A 17,786-nucleotide genomic window follows, 5' to 3' on the forward strand; every position below is an offset into this window, starting at 1 on the left:
CGATTGAATTTTATAAGTTCGTTTAGTGTTTATTGTTTAGACGTTTAGTGTTTAGTCCGATTTTTGATCGTTAACGACGCGTTTCCGATAATCATCACAATGAGCAATTTAGATGGAGATCGTACTAAAACAACTACAACTGTAAAAAGAAAACAAGTAAATATTTCTAAATTTATTAGGTAAAAAAAAAACATATTGTATCAGAACCAATTAATAAAATAGAAAACATAAATATTCCGATTCCATCTACCTACTTCTCAATTATCTGAAGATGAACAAAATAATGATTGCACTATAGAAAATAATATTTTAGAACCTTCAACTTTTATTGACGATATTTGATATTATACAAACTCAATGTCAATAAATCAGAACACAAAATATCGTTTAGTTAAAAAAAAATTATTTGCCTGAATCTGATTTTATTTATCCGTTTTCAACACATGTTAAAAAAGGCAAAGAAGGCAAACGATTCTTAAATCAATCTCACTTTAGAAAATTTCCTTGGTTAGCATATTCATCAATTAAATCTGGGTTATTCTGTAAATTTTGTGTACTTTTTCTTGTTAATAATAAAGGAGGGTTAAGAAATACTGAATCTTAAAAAAATTAGTTAGGTACTGAACGTCTGTACCATTAAATACATTTGCTAAACTACTGGGAAAAGATGGAGATTTAGAATCTCACCAAAATAATTTATATCATAAAAATGCAGTTTTACAAGCTGAAGAATTTTTGTCCCGGTATGAGCAACCTGAAAAAGAAGTTATTAATATGATTGATAGTGAGAGAAAAGTCAAATACTTGAAAATAGAGAAAGAATTCGACCAATTATTGAAACAATTATTTTTTTGGCAAGACAAAACATTCCTCTAAGAGGACATAGAGATGATGATGATTTATTGGCTAGTTCAAACACATCTGTTATTAATGAAGGAAACTTCAGAGAACTTTTAAGATTTCGAATAAAATCTGGGGATAAGATATTAGAAAATCATCTCAAGACAACTCATGCTAAAGCTACTTATATAAGTAATACAATTCAAGAAGAAATAATAGAATGCTGTAAAGAAGAAATTATTTATAAAATATTAACAGATATTAAATCTAATAAGTTTTATAGTATTATATTTGATGAAACTACAGATGTATCACATTCATTTTAAATGACACTAGTTTTAAGATATATTTTTGGTGGAAAAATGAAAGAAGACTTTGTTTCATTCATTAACTGCCACACGTACTTTTATATAATAACCAAAAATCAAACCAAGAGGAACAGATCAATGACAATGAAGAATCTACAGAAAATGATAAAAAAACTCTTATTGAACCTAAACTCACTGGTGATGTTCTCGGAAAAACAGTAATTAATATTCTAAAAAATTTAAAATTAAACTTAGAACACTGTGTTGGAATTGGAGTTGGAATCAAGGTATTCAAAATGATTTAAATTTTGCTGAAGATTGCTTTAAGGATATTATAAACGTTATGGTAAATAGACGGTCAAACAGTGATAAACATTTCAAAACAATATTTGAAGAAAGTAAAAAACTTATGGAAAAATTAGATGTGGAACTTAAGTTACCACGCATTACTAAGCATCAAATACACAGACCAAATACTTTATCTGTTTCTATTGAAGAATACTTTAGGATTCCTGTTTATAATTCACTGTATGATCATGTACTTGATGATCTAAAAGACAGATTTTTAAGTAAAAAAAATTTAACTGTTTATAAATTATTACTTCTTATACCTAAAAGGGTTGTTGATATCAAGTCGGATGATATAAATTATATTGCAGAAATTGTTGATAAAGAATATTCATATTTACACATAGAAAAACAATATTTTACTTCTGAACTTGAATTATGGATTGCCAAATGGATCAGAGTTAAAAATGAAGGTAAATATAAAATCTATTATTTATTTTTTTGTACCTATTATTTATATTGAAATTATTTATTTTTAATTTCAAGGAGGTCATATACCAATTACTGTCATAGATGGTTTAGATCGTTGTCAGGATGTACTATTCCCAAGTATTAAAACAATGCTTTTAATTATTGGTTGCCTGCCCATCAGCGTTGCATCAGCTGAAAGAAGTTTTTCCACTTTGCGCAGGTATATCTATCTACATTAAAATTTATAATATTAAATTAATATAACCAAATAATCTTATTTTTCTACTAAAATGTTTTAAATATAGGTTAAAGGATTGGTTAAGATCACGAATGTGTCAAGATAGATTAAATGGTTTAGCGTTACTTCATGTTCATAAGGAAAAAGAAGTATCAACAGATAACATCATTAAACGGTTTTCAAAAGTTAAAAAAAGAAATATAGAATTAATAATGTAATAAACCTATTATATATATATATATATATTATAAATAAATAGCTAATTTTTGTTGTTTATTATATTTGTAAATCTATATTTTTTAAACGGCTTCAGATTAAAATTGATACCAATAATGTAAATATTTAAAATTTGTCACTATTGTGAAAAAACAATGACTTACTTATGAGGGTCGAGGGACTCAAAAATATAATCTGTAATTTTTAATTTTATTTAGACTTAAAAAACAACTAACTAAATTTTTGAACCTCTATTAGCCCCCCCCCCCCCTAGTGAGTGATAAAACCCGCCTCTGTCCTGGTAGAGGTCGAAGGGGAGTATCTTCAATTATCAGTTGCTAAAATTATTTTTTCCCAGTAATATTAACGCACGTTTGCTATCATATGGTTGGTTTGAAATTTGAATGTTGCAATCTTCCTCCTACTCTTAGAAAGTTAGTTGCATCTAAAAATGGACGGAGTTGAACTAAACCACTCTTGCTAACTATTCGTTTGTGTATGGTTAGACTGTTACATTCTGATTTGTAAGCATTTTATTGTGTTAGTAATATCAATCTCTTCAATGCAAGGTCACCTTCTTCTGGCGTTAAAGTTCCGTGTGGTATCACTGAGCACGGATTTGTTGTTCTGGTTTCCCTTTTACCTAACCGTAGATGTGCGCGGTAACATTGAATAACATCTTCAACATTGAAAATCATGATGTCAGTCTATCAGAATATGTCAAGTATGTCTGACGTATTCACCAATGATTTCCATGGAAGACGTAGTATCAATTAATGATATTATCAATTTCTTTCTATCTAATATAGTATCATCAACAAGCAGGTTGCTTGGTATTACTGGTCGTTCTGATGATTCGTTTGTAATCCATGCATGTTCTAGCCACCACAGCTTACGCTTCGCTAACTTTCCACCGATTTCCCACGAGATATAACATCTGCAGGGTTATTCTCACTTCTCAAATGACGCCACCATGCGTTGTCTGATATTTCATGAATTATTGTTACACGATTGTTAGCATAGGGTTTCCATCGGCTTAATTTAGAACTATTTGTTATCCAAGTTCTGACTATTTCAGAATCTATCTACAATGTTGATGACAATCGTTCTACTGCTCGTTGAGTAGCTTTGAACCAAGGACCGCTGCATTTTGTTCTAAACGTGGTATAGTGAGATTTTTACTGGTGCTACTCGTCTAGCTGTCAGCAATTCGCAATTAGCAGATGTTAACGATACTAGAAAAATATCTAATGGAAAAGATAGGCTTCATAAACGTTTTTCGATGCGTTCAATCTGATTTTTAGAAAAATGTATGTGGTAAAAACACTTTTTTTAAATCAAAAGGCTGATTTTTTTAAATATCAATATTTTCGTTAGGTAAATTATAGTAATTTATAGTTTATACATCACATATTATTAAATTAAATACAATAAAAAAAATAATTAGATTTAACATGCACTTATTTAAAAATGTCCTTATAAAATATTTTTAAAAAACTTTATTATTATTTGAAATTACAAGGTTTCTAACATTCTAACATAAACTAGATCGTAATTTACTTAACGAAAATATTGATATTTAAAAAAATTGTAAAAAATCAGCCTTTTGACTTAAATAAGTGTTTTTACCATATATATTTTTCTAAAAATCAGATTTACAAATTGGCTATATTGAATATTTCGAAAAAAAATTTTATCAATTTTTAAGTTTTTTATTTTCAGTATTAAAAAATAAAAAATAAAAAATGTAGCGCAAGTGTCTATGGATTATATTTAAAAGAAATTTTTAAAAAATATTGATTAGAACAAAAGTTATTTCATTTGTCAGAATGCCAGATCTCTGTGTGACACCCTGTATAGTGTAAAATAATTAGATGTATCGGCGAATGTATTTATTGCTGACAGGCCAAAGAAGGTGTTTTTAAAAAAGTTGGTGCAAATGTACACCCTGCACCCCTGCAACCCCCCTCCCACCAAACATACACACACCAAATGACGCACCTGTGGTATAACATAAAATTTCATTCAAAACACCATTAAAATGTGATAATTATTCTTACAGACTAAAACAAGATTAATTTTTACAGGCTTCGTACTCTGTTAAAAATCCTACTTCTTATATGTTTCAAACTAGCTGTGTGTTAAAATCGTTACTTGTGATTATGCTAGCAGTATATTTTTATACTTAAGGATAGATAAATAAACAAAAATTTCCATCTTAAATTTCAAAATGTCTGTTTGAGCACCTACCGGAGTTGGGCCTATCACTTTTTTACTTAGCCTACATATTACTTTTAACTGTAACATTAACATTTAACACTAACTGACATTACACACGTACAGGTTTCATTGTTTAATCGTAGCTTCAACACTGAGTTTGATTTGAGTACTTTTATTATAAATACAAATAGAAATTAGAATAATTTCTCAGCAATAATAGCATCAAACAGGTGGTCCCTTGGAAATATATCAGCAATAATGGATGAAATACCTCTACCCACTGACAGGCAACAGCTATAATTTTATATCAACACCATAGATATTATAACAGTGAATAGGACAAGCCTATACTAGCTTCGTATGGTCGTTGCCAGATAAATTGAGCATGTGGCGGCGCTTCTATCGTAAACTATAGTTGCGCCGTTGCGGGGTGCGTCGACCACACGTCCCACCGCAGTTCATAAATTTGTTTATGATAAATGTCTCGGCTGACACTCAAATATGGAGAACCCCTGGTTGTTCGTTATCGCGGAGCCGACGCCTACTCAATTTACCTGGCAACGACATTGTATAAGGTTGCGGTTTTTTGGGGGGGGGGGAAGAGAGAAAGTTCAATATTTACAAGAGAGATAGACTATGAGAATCATTTTTTGAGGTTAGGTTACAAAGATGTTACGAAGAATGTTAATTTAAATTTCTAATGTTTTGTAATTAAAAAAATTTATATTTTCATAATTTCATAGTTATGCTTATGAATTTATGATTCGTGATTTTATTATTTGTTCTTATTGTTTAAAATTGTGTTAACACTTCGATAATTAAGGAACTCTTATAACCTCAAAAATTGTGTCACTTTATTATCAGTCGATAAGCTGAAATGGTTACAGTAGCAAAATCCTCAACTAAGGATTAAATACACATAAGCACGAATTAAGATATATTTTAATATAGGTATATATTAATTTGTGCACATAAGTAAAATATTAATATTATTAAATAAATATTAAGAACGCATATAAGACATATTTCTCAACAATTGAATAGTATTACAATGGGTACAACAGAAGTTTTCCTTAATATGGTAGCACTGTTTTAGTGCATTAAATGCCATTGCGACAAAAAAGCACTAGGTATACATTATACAGGATTTTTTGAAACTTTCGTCTTCACCTGTTAAAAGGTCTCGTTCGGCATTCTGTATATCTTAATTCGTGGGTAGAATAAACTTGTACAATAATAAGGTAGTTACACTCTTCGACCATATAAGCTATAAGGTTACACTGATTTTATAGCGTATGATAGTTGGCAATAGAGAGCATGAAGTTAGCGATTGTCATTGAGAACCACTGACATTTTTTTATCACAAATAATCAATTATTGCTGATTGAGTATTCATCTTTTTGCGTCTTAGTGTTGCACCGAGAGGTTACCTATTATTTTCATCTGTTGTGTAGTGGCATGAACACATGGTAGTCGGTTCCTCGTATTAAGATTCCAACGACAACGTTGAAAAACATCATTTGTATTGATTGTTCAAATTAATTTTCACGTGCAGTTCAATTTAAAGAAAAAAAGAAATACTAATACAGGTAAATTTTGTTTAATACTTTATAATCATTTTAATATAATTCTTGGAATCATAAGGGTACCTATTAGCATAATATTGGCAGTTTAGTTCCAATACTTACTTTTAATTTTTTCATATCCCTAAACATCAGTATAGACTGTTCACTGTTGTGTCTTGTCTGTTAGTTATTGGTACATTTCTGACCGCTTACAGGATTGGTTTTATTGAACAACAAACAAATTCATTGTCCATTATTATTACCTACCTATTGTTGTATATTGTGCTCTACTGGTCACATTTTTATTTTAAATGATTATGGCAATAGGTTGTGTAGGTTGTGCGACTACCAAGAACATTCATATTAACAAATAACAAATTCATTTGTTTAAATTTGTTTGTTGTTCAATAAAACCAAACCACCTGTAAGCGGTCAGTAATGGTTGCGATTGAACCGAACATTAATTCAATCTAAACTCTAAACACTTATTTATTAACTATTCAGTTAGAAGAAAAGAAGTGAAAATGAAAATAATATAATAGAGAAAAGAAAGAAGATTGAAAATAAGTGATACCTAAATATTTAGGGAAAAACAAGAATGTAACGATGAGTTGTAATGATAGGCTTGAAGTGATAAAGGAAGACACAAGGAAGAACAAGAACGTGATGGCAGGCTAAAAAAATTGAAAACAAAGATAGTCATTGTATATGGAAGCTATAGTTTATTGTGTCGTATGTATTAAAGTAGGCACTTACAATTTAGAAACTGGGAATCAATCATGCCAGCAGAGTTAATAATCATAAATTGTTTTTTTTCTTCAAAATGTGTTTTAAGTCTTTTAATCTAATAGTTTTAGAAAAACTTGTTGCTCTTATTGACATCAGAAGTAAAGGCTTTTTCACACTATAATCATTTTTTTTATTTTTCTATACGATAACGCCAAGGTAATTTGTGTTCAGTTGCATTTTACTGCGCCAGTGTGTGGGAACCATTATACTAAAAAAATTGTTTCTGAAATGTAAAGCTTCAAAAAATCCAAAAATTAGGAACTTACTTTTTTGATAAAACCGACGATGATAAAAAAACAGATTTTGATGATCGCTCTTAATTCTTAACTCATATTTACATAACATAATATCTAGAAAGTTAAACATTTTGGTTATCTCTAATAGGAGTATGGCATATTAATTTATATATATATATAACAGTACTAGCTGAATGTTGTTGGCGGATCTTAGTACAAAAAATGTATGTATTGTTTTTATCTGGTAGGATAAAATATTGTTTAATCTGTTAAAATAAAATTCAAATAATATTGTTCAAAAAGTATTTCATATATATTAATATTAAGTTATCAAGCTGGCATTATCATTATTTGTTTTATTCATTATAGATTTTCGCTGTAGTTTCACTTGTGTTAGTATACAGATATAATTATTAATACCTAGCTTCACAGGCACGTAGCTCGTAGCTAAGATTAAATAATTAGGGTGGCACAGTTATGGTCAAAATTTTTATTGAGTGGCCAAAACAGATAAATTAGATAATTTTTATCTTAATAGGTATTATATAAACCTCCTTATGTATAATGTATAATGTATATGAATAATAAATATATGCATAAAATGTATGTTAAAATAAATAGAATTTAAAAAAATAGTCTATACTTAAATAATTTTTCGATTATTATGATTACCTAACTGCAAATTAATCTACAACTTCTTCCAAGTCAAGAGATTTTGCTATCTTCTTTTCGATGCGCATCACAGATAAATTTGATAGGCGTTCATCCGTCATTTTATTTCGCATATATGTTTTAAGTCTCCTTTGGCAAGAAAAAGTCCTTTTGCACCCTGCACTTGATACTGGAATTGTAATTGAGATTATAACCATCTTGTATGTTTCATTAAAAACGATTTTATACTATTCCAATAAATCAACAAAATTCATCAAATTAGTGATTTTTTTTTTCTTTTCTTTTTGGTACATGTTTATTGTGTTTGGTATTATTTTAAGTTCTGATTTTAGTAGTTCTGTATCAAATTTATAATGTTGGGCTTAAGGTTGTTGGTCAATAATAATATTATACGGGCCGTATCCTCATTTGCTGATTGCTGTTGTAATAAAATAAATTGTACTAAAATACTCTATGTCACATATATTATATTATTATTTGCTATAGTTGATTAGACCTTGGCGATTAAATTTATATTTATAGATTATAAGTAGGTATGTATAGTACCTAGCATATAGTTATTAGTTATTACTTCTTAGTAATTCACATAATCCTGGTACCCACTAAGAAGTCATGCCAATTTACTAGAATAGGAATACCTGCTAGTTCTTGCGACTTTATAATAATAATAAATATAGATAAATTGTTGTCGCCGTTTATACGACGAATACTACTAGTATGTAAGAACGATTTCTATTCTGATATCTGGTAATCTGCCCATAGTGTTCGGATAGACAATTATGAAAAAATAACAAATATGATAATAGAAATATTAAAATATGTTTAATTTTTTTACCCAATTATTTGAGCCTTGGGTATTTCAACAATATTTCAATGTAATGGGGTGGCCATCAGGATGGCCTGTAAATATTTTGAGTGGCTGGGCCACCCCAGGCAACCCCTTACATTGAAATATTGTTGAAATACCCAAGGCTCAAATAATTGGGTAAAAAAATTAAACATATTTTAATATTTCTATTATCATATTTGTTATTTTTACATGCCTGTAGCTTCACTATGGTTTAAATGTTAAATTAATAAGCCGCTTGAGTTTTGGTGTTGCTTTATGTTTTATAAAAATCTGACCAAGAAATAATGTTTTTCATTTTTAGGTAATAGGGGTTTACCTTTTAATTCCCTTTAAATGTTAAATTTAGGTAAAAAAAAACCTTAACCTCTGATAATAATATGAAAAATACTTAAAATAATTTATGGATAAGATAACATAACATTTGTAAATAGTAATTCGTATTTATCTGGTACAAATATACCAAACATTTTCATCCAACTGCTATTATTATTTAATAGTTAATAATGTATTATAATATAAACACAGAATATGTATATAGATGTACAATTTACCCTTAAAAATTTATTTTTGACACTTTAAATCTCTTAAAATACAAATTTTGAAGAATTAGTTATAGTGAAATTATAATATTAACCTATTCTCAAAATTCCAAGTTGATAATTCTTATAGGTTCGGCTCTATCTTGATTATGAAAACTAAAATAATTTATTTTTATATAAATATATATATATAGATCCAAAGATGTATAATATGTTATTTATATATAGTTGTTAAATATTTTAGTTATCTTAAGAATTTTGAACATAACAACATTTTGATATGTCTACTGGAAGCATAAATATACAAAATAAAAATATTTAAAATAATATGTTATCTGTAATTTTTATAGAACATATGGTGAAATTTAAACTCATAACCTTGGTAGTTGGGGATATATTACCTTCTTATAAAAATAGATTAACTAATATGTCTTTTGAAAAATCAATTTAATTACCGTAATTTTGTATAAATTAGTTAAATAGTAATTAATTGAAATCAATTTGCACTCATATTAATGTTTGCTCAAACATTTTTTACTTTTAAACCAAAATAATCCAAGCATAGGTTGGATTTGTTCTCAATGCTAGATGCACCGATACTGACTTTCCCAGGACTTGAGGTGTACTGAATCCAGAATACACTGATATTATATGCCCATATATTACCTATATATTTCTTGTAATATAGATGTTCTTTATTCATAATATTATAAAATTTAAAAATATTATTATTATTTTAACATAGAAATGATTTTAGGATGGGCAAAAGTAAGTAAAGATATTATTATTATTTTATTGATTTTGTGTTATAGTCATAGTACAACCTAGGTTGTCCCTAACAACAACTGTTGTATTATTTAATTACTTTAACAAAGTAACCATATCACATTGATATTTAGATTGCCTCTTGCCTCTATCAATTGTTGTATAATATAATAACGTTATCACAAAAGCCTCTTTAATATTATAATCATATGTTTTCAATTAATCTAAATGTTACTCTTTTAAATTTTGTTTGCGCTCAAGTAGTTACAATAAAACTCATCTTTATAAATAAAATTCTTTGAAATTTGTAATTATGACTGAATACCAGAAAGCTTATTGCAAATGTAAATGCGCCTTAGCTGATCGTTCAGAATTCAAACAGTTTATAATCGGTATGGCATTTAGTATGTTGACAACTGATGAAGAAATGTACTCAATATTTAAATATCATTGTCAAACCGTGAAAATGAATTAATGTGAGCGCAAATGCGCCGAAGCTGCTTGCTACAAATATAAACAAAACAAACTTAAACGAGAACAAGCTTACAAAGACCCGCCATCTAAACATTTGAATCGTTTGAAAAGTGTTGCGTCTGTTCGTAACTTATGTGATTTAAAGACCCGCATAAACATATTATTGATTTGAATGATTCATTGTTTTTTCATGTAGCAAAAAAAATATTAAACACTACGGCATGTATCACAGTTATTTATTTTTTTTTTTTTGTTGTCTCCCACTTTACAAACTTGAAGGAAAAAAGTTGGGAAAATCATTAACTAATCTAGGTTAGCCGTTATGAATCTATCTATTAACTTTTAAATCAGATTGGTTATAATCTTCATAGAAGAGGTTTCAAATGTTTGTTATTCTTTACTGTAAGATTTTTATCTAATTGGCTCATATGGTTACTACGATTTAAATTTATTATAAGTATAAAAAGGTTACATTTTAAAGATGATAATATATGTTTATTTTTAATATGTGATTATTAAAACTACCTATATATTTTATTTACTCAATAAAAAGTATTTATTGTATTACTATTATATATTTTTATTTTTTTTTTAGTGGCTATAATGGCCAACCATGATGAAGGTTATAGAAATATGCTAGCTAGTTTCCGGACCAACGATTTGCAAGCACTATTGGGAACCTACGGTCAAAATAGAGCAGGATGCAAATCTGAATTAATAGATCGAGCACTTGAATTGTTAAGAACTAGACAACCCGGCTTTAACCGTTCAGCATATATAGCAAAGATATATGAAATTCATCGTTCCATGCAATCAGATTTGCCTCAAAATAATAATATTGTGATTCGTGGCTTAGTACCAATACAGCAAAGGCCAGTTATGAACATGAGACAGATACAGAATCCACAACAAAGAATGTACCAACCACCACAATATCCTCAACAGACACTGTATGCGACCCGGCCTGGATTACCACGGCTTATACCTCAACATCAAAGAAGCATTTATGGTAATCCCATTGGAGCAAATAACATGGCTAACAATAACATTCAATATGTATCTGGCAATTATCAGTCTTCTGGACCTCGTTCTACAGTGTCTTCACATTTATCCTCAAATCAACAAATGATTGCTGGCTTACAAGATGGATCAGGGTATAATAATATGAAAGGATCGTCAGGGGGAAACAATCCTTACTTCCCTTCTCCTGAAATTGTAGCTCAAATCAAGTTCAAAAAGTTACCATTTTATGAGCTAATTGATGCAATCATTAAGCCAACTATTCTTGTTGGTTCTGACAGATGTACATTACAAAGCTTTCCTAGAGGTATATTATTCATATTGTTATATTATAATAATAATTATTAGTACAGTGAAAACTCTTTATAACGAAAAACTCTATATTACGTAAATAACATTAAATTAACTTATAATGGTTGGTTTGATTTAAAACCTATTAATTACTCTCTATTACGAAAACTCTCAATAACAAAAGAAATCACATGGTCCCTTCAGATTCTTTATAGAGAGTTTTCACTGTATATTATTTATATTTTTAAGTAAATTATATTTGAATTGATTATTGCAAAAATATCATGAATCAATTATTTTAAACTTGAATAGTTGATAAAAACTGTATAATATAAATAATTTTGAAAACAAAATTAATTTAAGAATGAATACTTATCAAAACATATATTCTAATTATATATAATTTCTGTGTAAAAAGAATGATTTGTGCTTATTATTAACTTTCAAAGCTTTATGACTCATGATATTTCTCCAATCAATAAAAATATGGCAAAAAAAAAATTGTATTAACAAATTGAAAATAACTTAATTAAGGATTAAAGGTTCATATTATTACACCATAAACATCTAGTAAATTGTTATATTTTAATAGTATTACAGTATTAAATTACAATTTTTTCATATTTTATTTTTCTTTAGTATACCAATTCAAAATTTCATTCTGAAATTAATTGATTATTTATTTTAGAAGGAACTCTATGTAAGATATAATTATTAATTGGTATATTCTTTACTCTAGCAGTTTTAATTACATTTCTTACATTATCTGGTTCATTTCTAATAATCTCTTATGAAGTGATGTACTATTCTTCATTGTCGAAATTAAATTAAATCACTTACATAATTTACTTGAAGTATTGTTGTGTAACAAACAACTAAATTATTTGTAAATTCAAATGTCTATGAAATAATTTTGTTGGTTGCATAATAATATATGTAATGTCCTAATGATCTATACTACATTCAGATTATATTACATTATTTTTTGAATCCAATTGATTGATTTGTTAATAATATACAATAGGTATTTACCTATACCTAACCTTCAAATTATGTCTTAAAAATCAAACCAAATATGAATATACAGATCAGAAGATACTGTTAAGTGTAAAAACAACACAAGTCATTACCTAAAGACATTATCACTCTCAACCAGATATTTGGGTTGTAATCTTATAGATAAAAAAAGTATATCTAAAAATGTTTTTACACTCAACGCATAGAAATACATGAATAGTTTAAATTTTTGCTAATATCTTAATTTTATAAAATATGTGACTCCTGACATTTCAGCAATAAACATCTATTTTAATAAACATCTATTTGATTTCAGGTGCGAAAGAAACATTATTCAAATGTTTTATATCTCTTGAAAACGTCAATTATGTTACCATGAATCGTGATATTTCACCAGGAAAAAATGAATATATTTATCAGTTCCAGATTCGATTTAGTCAGTTACCAGAACCTATAAATAAGGAAGTAACTGATTTTCTGCCTCTTGGACTTCACATTCGAGTTGGTTTAAGAACATGTACATTGCCACCTACTGCTCCTAATACTCGTCCAGGAATTTCAGCTAGGCGAATTTCAAGTCCTATCGATTGCACACAAATTATGAAACTTGCTCCAATTGTCCCCAACATGATTTATATAAATTGGACTCCTGATGGAAAAAACTATGTTGTGTGTATGAATCTTGTGAAAAAATTAACTCCAGAAATATTGGTACAAAAACTTCAAGATAAAGGAGGTAGAAGTTCAGAAGAGACCAAAAACTATATAATTAAAAAGTTAACAGATATTGATCCAGATTTTGCCACTACATCTTATCGATTTTCTTTGGTGTGTCCATTGGGTAAAGCGAGAATGAAGTTACCTGCAAAATCTATCCATTGTGATCATTTTCAATGTTTTGATGCTAGTACATTTATTTTAATGAATGAAAAAAAGCCAACATGGATGTGCCCAACATGTAATGCACCTTGTTTGTACGATGACATACAAATAGATAATTATTTTTTGGAAGTCGTCTCAAGTCCAATACTTCAGGACTGCAATACGGAAATTGAAATTTTGGCTGATGGTACATGGAAAATTTTTGAAGAGAATAAAGAGGCAGAAACTTCAACTAGTACTCGTGATAACAAATTAAAACATATTGATACCGTGGATTTAGATAGTGACAATGAAATATCCGATAATCCGAAAGCAGAACTTAACCCTGAAATTGCTAAACGCCAAGAAACCGAAAACTTTAATTTAGTTGATTTAACATTAAGTGGCGATGAAGAACAACCAGAAGAAAAAGATAAACAGGAAAATGAGGCCCAAGCCGCTGATGCTATACAACCAATTATTGTTGTAGTTAATCCAGAAGATCAAGAAGAGTTGCAACAAGCTGTAACTAGTTCTGATCAAGTAGCTGTAATTGAAATTGACAGTCCATCTCCTCCTTCAAGTCCTACCTCTACGACTGAAGCCTCCTAATTATTTTTATCTTAATATATATTTTTTTATTATTAATATTATATAAGTAAAACAATTCTAGGATATATAAACTTTTAATATTTTTCTAATGTATAAGTTCTTCCTATACAGCATAAAAACATAAAGTGAAATTAATTCTTAAGATGTTAAACTTAATAAAATATTAATATGATAATATCCATTTTTTCTTATATATTATTTTATTATTTATTAATTTAATTTAATTGAAATTTAATCTATTGATATCACATTCTCTTTGATTTTTTAACTAGGTCAGTTATCTCAAACTGAAATTACCAACATATCATAAATTTATATGTCAAAGGTTCGAGCCGTTTGAGAACAAAACACCTTTTTTGTTTACTCATATTAATACTTAATCTAAAGTAAACATAATAGATACAGACAACATTTATTTATTTATATTAAAAAAAAATGTTTGAAGAACTAAATGTATGCATGTATGTTTGAGACAACTGACTTGTGTTATGTTGGGCCAAGCAGCAGGATGCATATTCGTTTTCTAAGTAGATTATACTAGTCAGTGACCTGTTTCTGTCCGGTTTTGTAAATCTTCCGCATACTGAAATATTGTGCTTTGTGAAATGCAAAAAAATTTTCCCCTTCTTATTATTACTATTGGTATTCTACTTTTAGATAGAGATAGGTTATTATTCTCATAACCATAGAATTAGATTACCGTGAACAAGTATTATTTCCTTTTTCACTTAATTTTCTTCCATTTTTTTCGTAATTAACCTAATCTAAAATATATCACATTTATTAATACGAAATAAGCAATAATTAAACATTAGTTAAACGGTTTGACAGGTAGAATAATATGTGTTTTTATGATCAAATTTCAATATTATTCCTTTTTTGAGTTTTATATGCACGTCATCATATATAATAAATTATACTATGGATGAAAATTATCCTAGATTTCTTACTAAAACTCATAATTTATTTGTCTGATACATTTTCATTTATATGGTAGTTTTTATGACTTATTTTGTAGGTGCATATGATTTCTATTGCCTTAACAGTAATAGTATCTTTTGTAAGATATTATAATAGTTCAGTAGTAATTAGATATTGTTTTATTGCCTGTGTGATGATTAATCAGTTTGTTAATGGAATAGAAAAACAATTGATCTTTTGAAATAAAAGAGTGAATAATATTAAAGTAGGAATTTTTCTAGGCAATTATATATATATATAGAATAATTAAACCATAAGCCATTTGAATTTAATTAAATCAATATTTACCTACCTACTTTTCCATATAATTTATGGAAAATGGACAAATTAACTTTGAATGATGTAGAATGTACAAACAATTCAAACGAAAGATGGAATCATAGATAAATTAAATTAATAGGAAAATAACATTAAGAAACTTGGACCATTGTAGGTAAAATAAGGTTCTATAGTAGCTGATAAAACAAAGCTTGTCCAAATTCAACTAGGAGTACTACAACAGACGAGAAAAAATTCAAACCCAGTTAAACTTAATTATATGAAGATTTTAGTGATAGTACATATAGTATTGAAAACATTTTCTCTGTCGTTTTTTATATAATAAGATATCTATAAATAATTTTGACAAACCAAATTTTTATTTGACTTTTTTTGATTTTATCAAATTTTCTTATTTTTCTTATTCTTACTAGTTATACAGGGTAATTCACCAAGCATGCTCATTCACATTTTTTCCTTTAATAATAAATTTATTCAAATTATAATTTTTTCAAATTTTCAAATATACTCAAAGATCATGTATTATTTTTGTACTACTTAAGGAGTATCCTGTGGCGATACAAACTTCTATTTTTCAAATGAGGAGTCCTCTTTTTACTATAAATTATTTAGTAGATAATGTTTTTTTTTTAAATTTTGATGTACTTGATTCAAAATTCGAATGAGTAGTTTCTTAATTATTAAATTGTTTATACTAAGAATAATTGTCCTTAAAAATCGTTTTACAAACGGATAAAATACACGTACTATTGTACCTAGTATTTATGATACTTAGGTCGTTTTTATAAATTATTTATGTAATGATGTTGATAGATTATTAATATTGATGACTAATTTTTTCAAATTCACTATAGACCAAATATTTTTTAAACCTAAACCATGGACCTTTTATCCTTAAAACACAAAGTTAAATAATTCAAAAACTACTCATTAAAATTTTGATGTCTGCAATATATCAAAATTCTTAAAAAAATTATCCTTTAAACAATTTTAAACTGTTCTAAATTAAAAGTAAACGTGTTGAATAGGACATTTTTTTAAAGATAATTTAAAAATATAATCCACAATGCATCACCTAATATTTTAAAAAGCACTTAAACAGTTATACTTTATATACATTATATACTACATTACTACCTATATAAATATGTTGTTATTAAATTATAATATATTTATTATACCTGCCTTATAAGAAGTATATTATTATTTTGTAAATGTGTACTTGGTTATGGTGAAACCAACATCCCAGAGATCTTGTTTCTCTACTTCCAAAACATGATAGTAATGAATCTTTGAGGGTAATCTCATAATCTATCATTATTATCTCGGGAGAAAGGTTAGGAAACAAGATAGATCTTAAAAGGTCAAAAATATACTTGTATGAACTTTTCGTTTTGGCCTCAAACAATATTCAATATATATGCTATTGGAATGTAGTCTGCTGTCATACTTTATACTACTATACTAGTCTGCTATTAATTAATAGTATAACGGGAAGTGATTATGATAATATTATAATCTACATCGATCGATTATATTTATTATTGTTATCCTCAAATGGTACAGCCGACCAGAAATCGAATTTTTATAATAGGGCACTAGGCCGCAAATTACGTGCATTTCAAATAAAGCTGAACATAATAATTTACAAATTTTTTAAAAGTACACGAACAAATTGTGATTATGACCTATTTTTGAGGGACGCAATTGAGGGTAAAACACGATTGCGTACGTTCGTTATCGGCTATACTTTTTAAGCTACACGATTCCGTATGATTTTACCTGATTTTTAACTCCGTACCAATTTTGCGTACCAAGTTTTAGGCGTTGTTGCCAATTTTCATAACGGTGTATATACCCATAAATGACCAGGGTTGAGATTTTATAGCATTTACATATTTCTTATGAGATGCTTAAAAAATAGCAAAGTAAGCTAAATATGTGTTTCATAATACAGAGAATTCAAATTAAATATTTTATTTTGCTTTTTTTTGTATTTTTTAAGACTTTTTTGCATTTTTACCTGTTTTCGAATCAAAATCGGTCTTATTTTATGAAATTATATATTTTTGTCAATCAAATTATCAAGTATTTTTAGTACCACAAATGGATCTGAAAGATTTCATAGGACTTATAATGGACAATTTCACAGTGCTCATCCTCCAACACTTATTGTTATTCAAATACTGAAAGACCAGTTCAATTGTACAATTGGTTAATAATAGGAGAGTAAAGAAAATTACAAAAAAGACTT

At 27.8% G+C, this 17,786-nt stretch overlaps 1 protein-coding gene across 1 annotated transcript; it reads left to right on the forward strand.

Moving 5' to 3' along the window:
- Window positions 1–5,986: 5,986 nt before the first annotated feature.
- LOC107161865 (E3 SUMO-protein ligase PIAS2-like) lies at window positions 5,987–14,409 on the forward strand. The gene is made up of 3 exons (XM_015508456.2): window positions 5,987–6,170; window positions 11,067–11,798; window positions 13,116–14,409. Exons 2-3 carry the CDS (start codon window positions 11,075–11,077, stop codon window positions 14,270–14,272), a joined length of 1,881 nt encoding a protein of 626 aa, XP_015363942.1. The 5' UTR covers window positions 5,987–6,170; window positions 11,067–11,074; the 3' UTR covers window positions 14,273–14,409.
- Window positions 14,410–17,786: the final 3,377 nt, after the last annotated feature.

This window comes from Diuraphis noxia, unplaced genomic scaffold, assembly GCF_037042655.1.
Source record: "Diuraphis noxia isolate RWA-SAM2 unplaced genomic scaffold, SU_Dnox_SAM2 contig0001, whole genome shotgun sequence".
Taxonomy (NCBI): Eukaryota; Metazoa; Arthropoda; class Insecta; order Hemiptera; family Aphididae; genus Diuraphis; species Diuraphis noxia.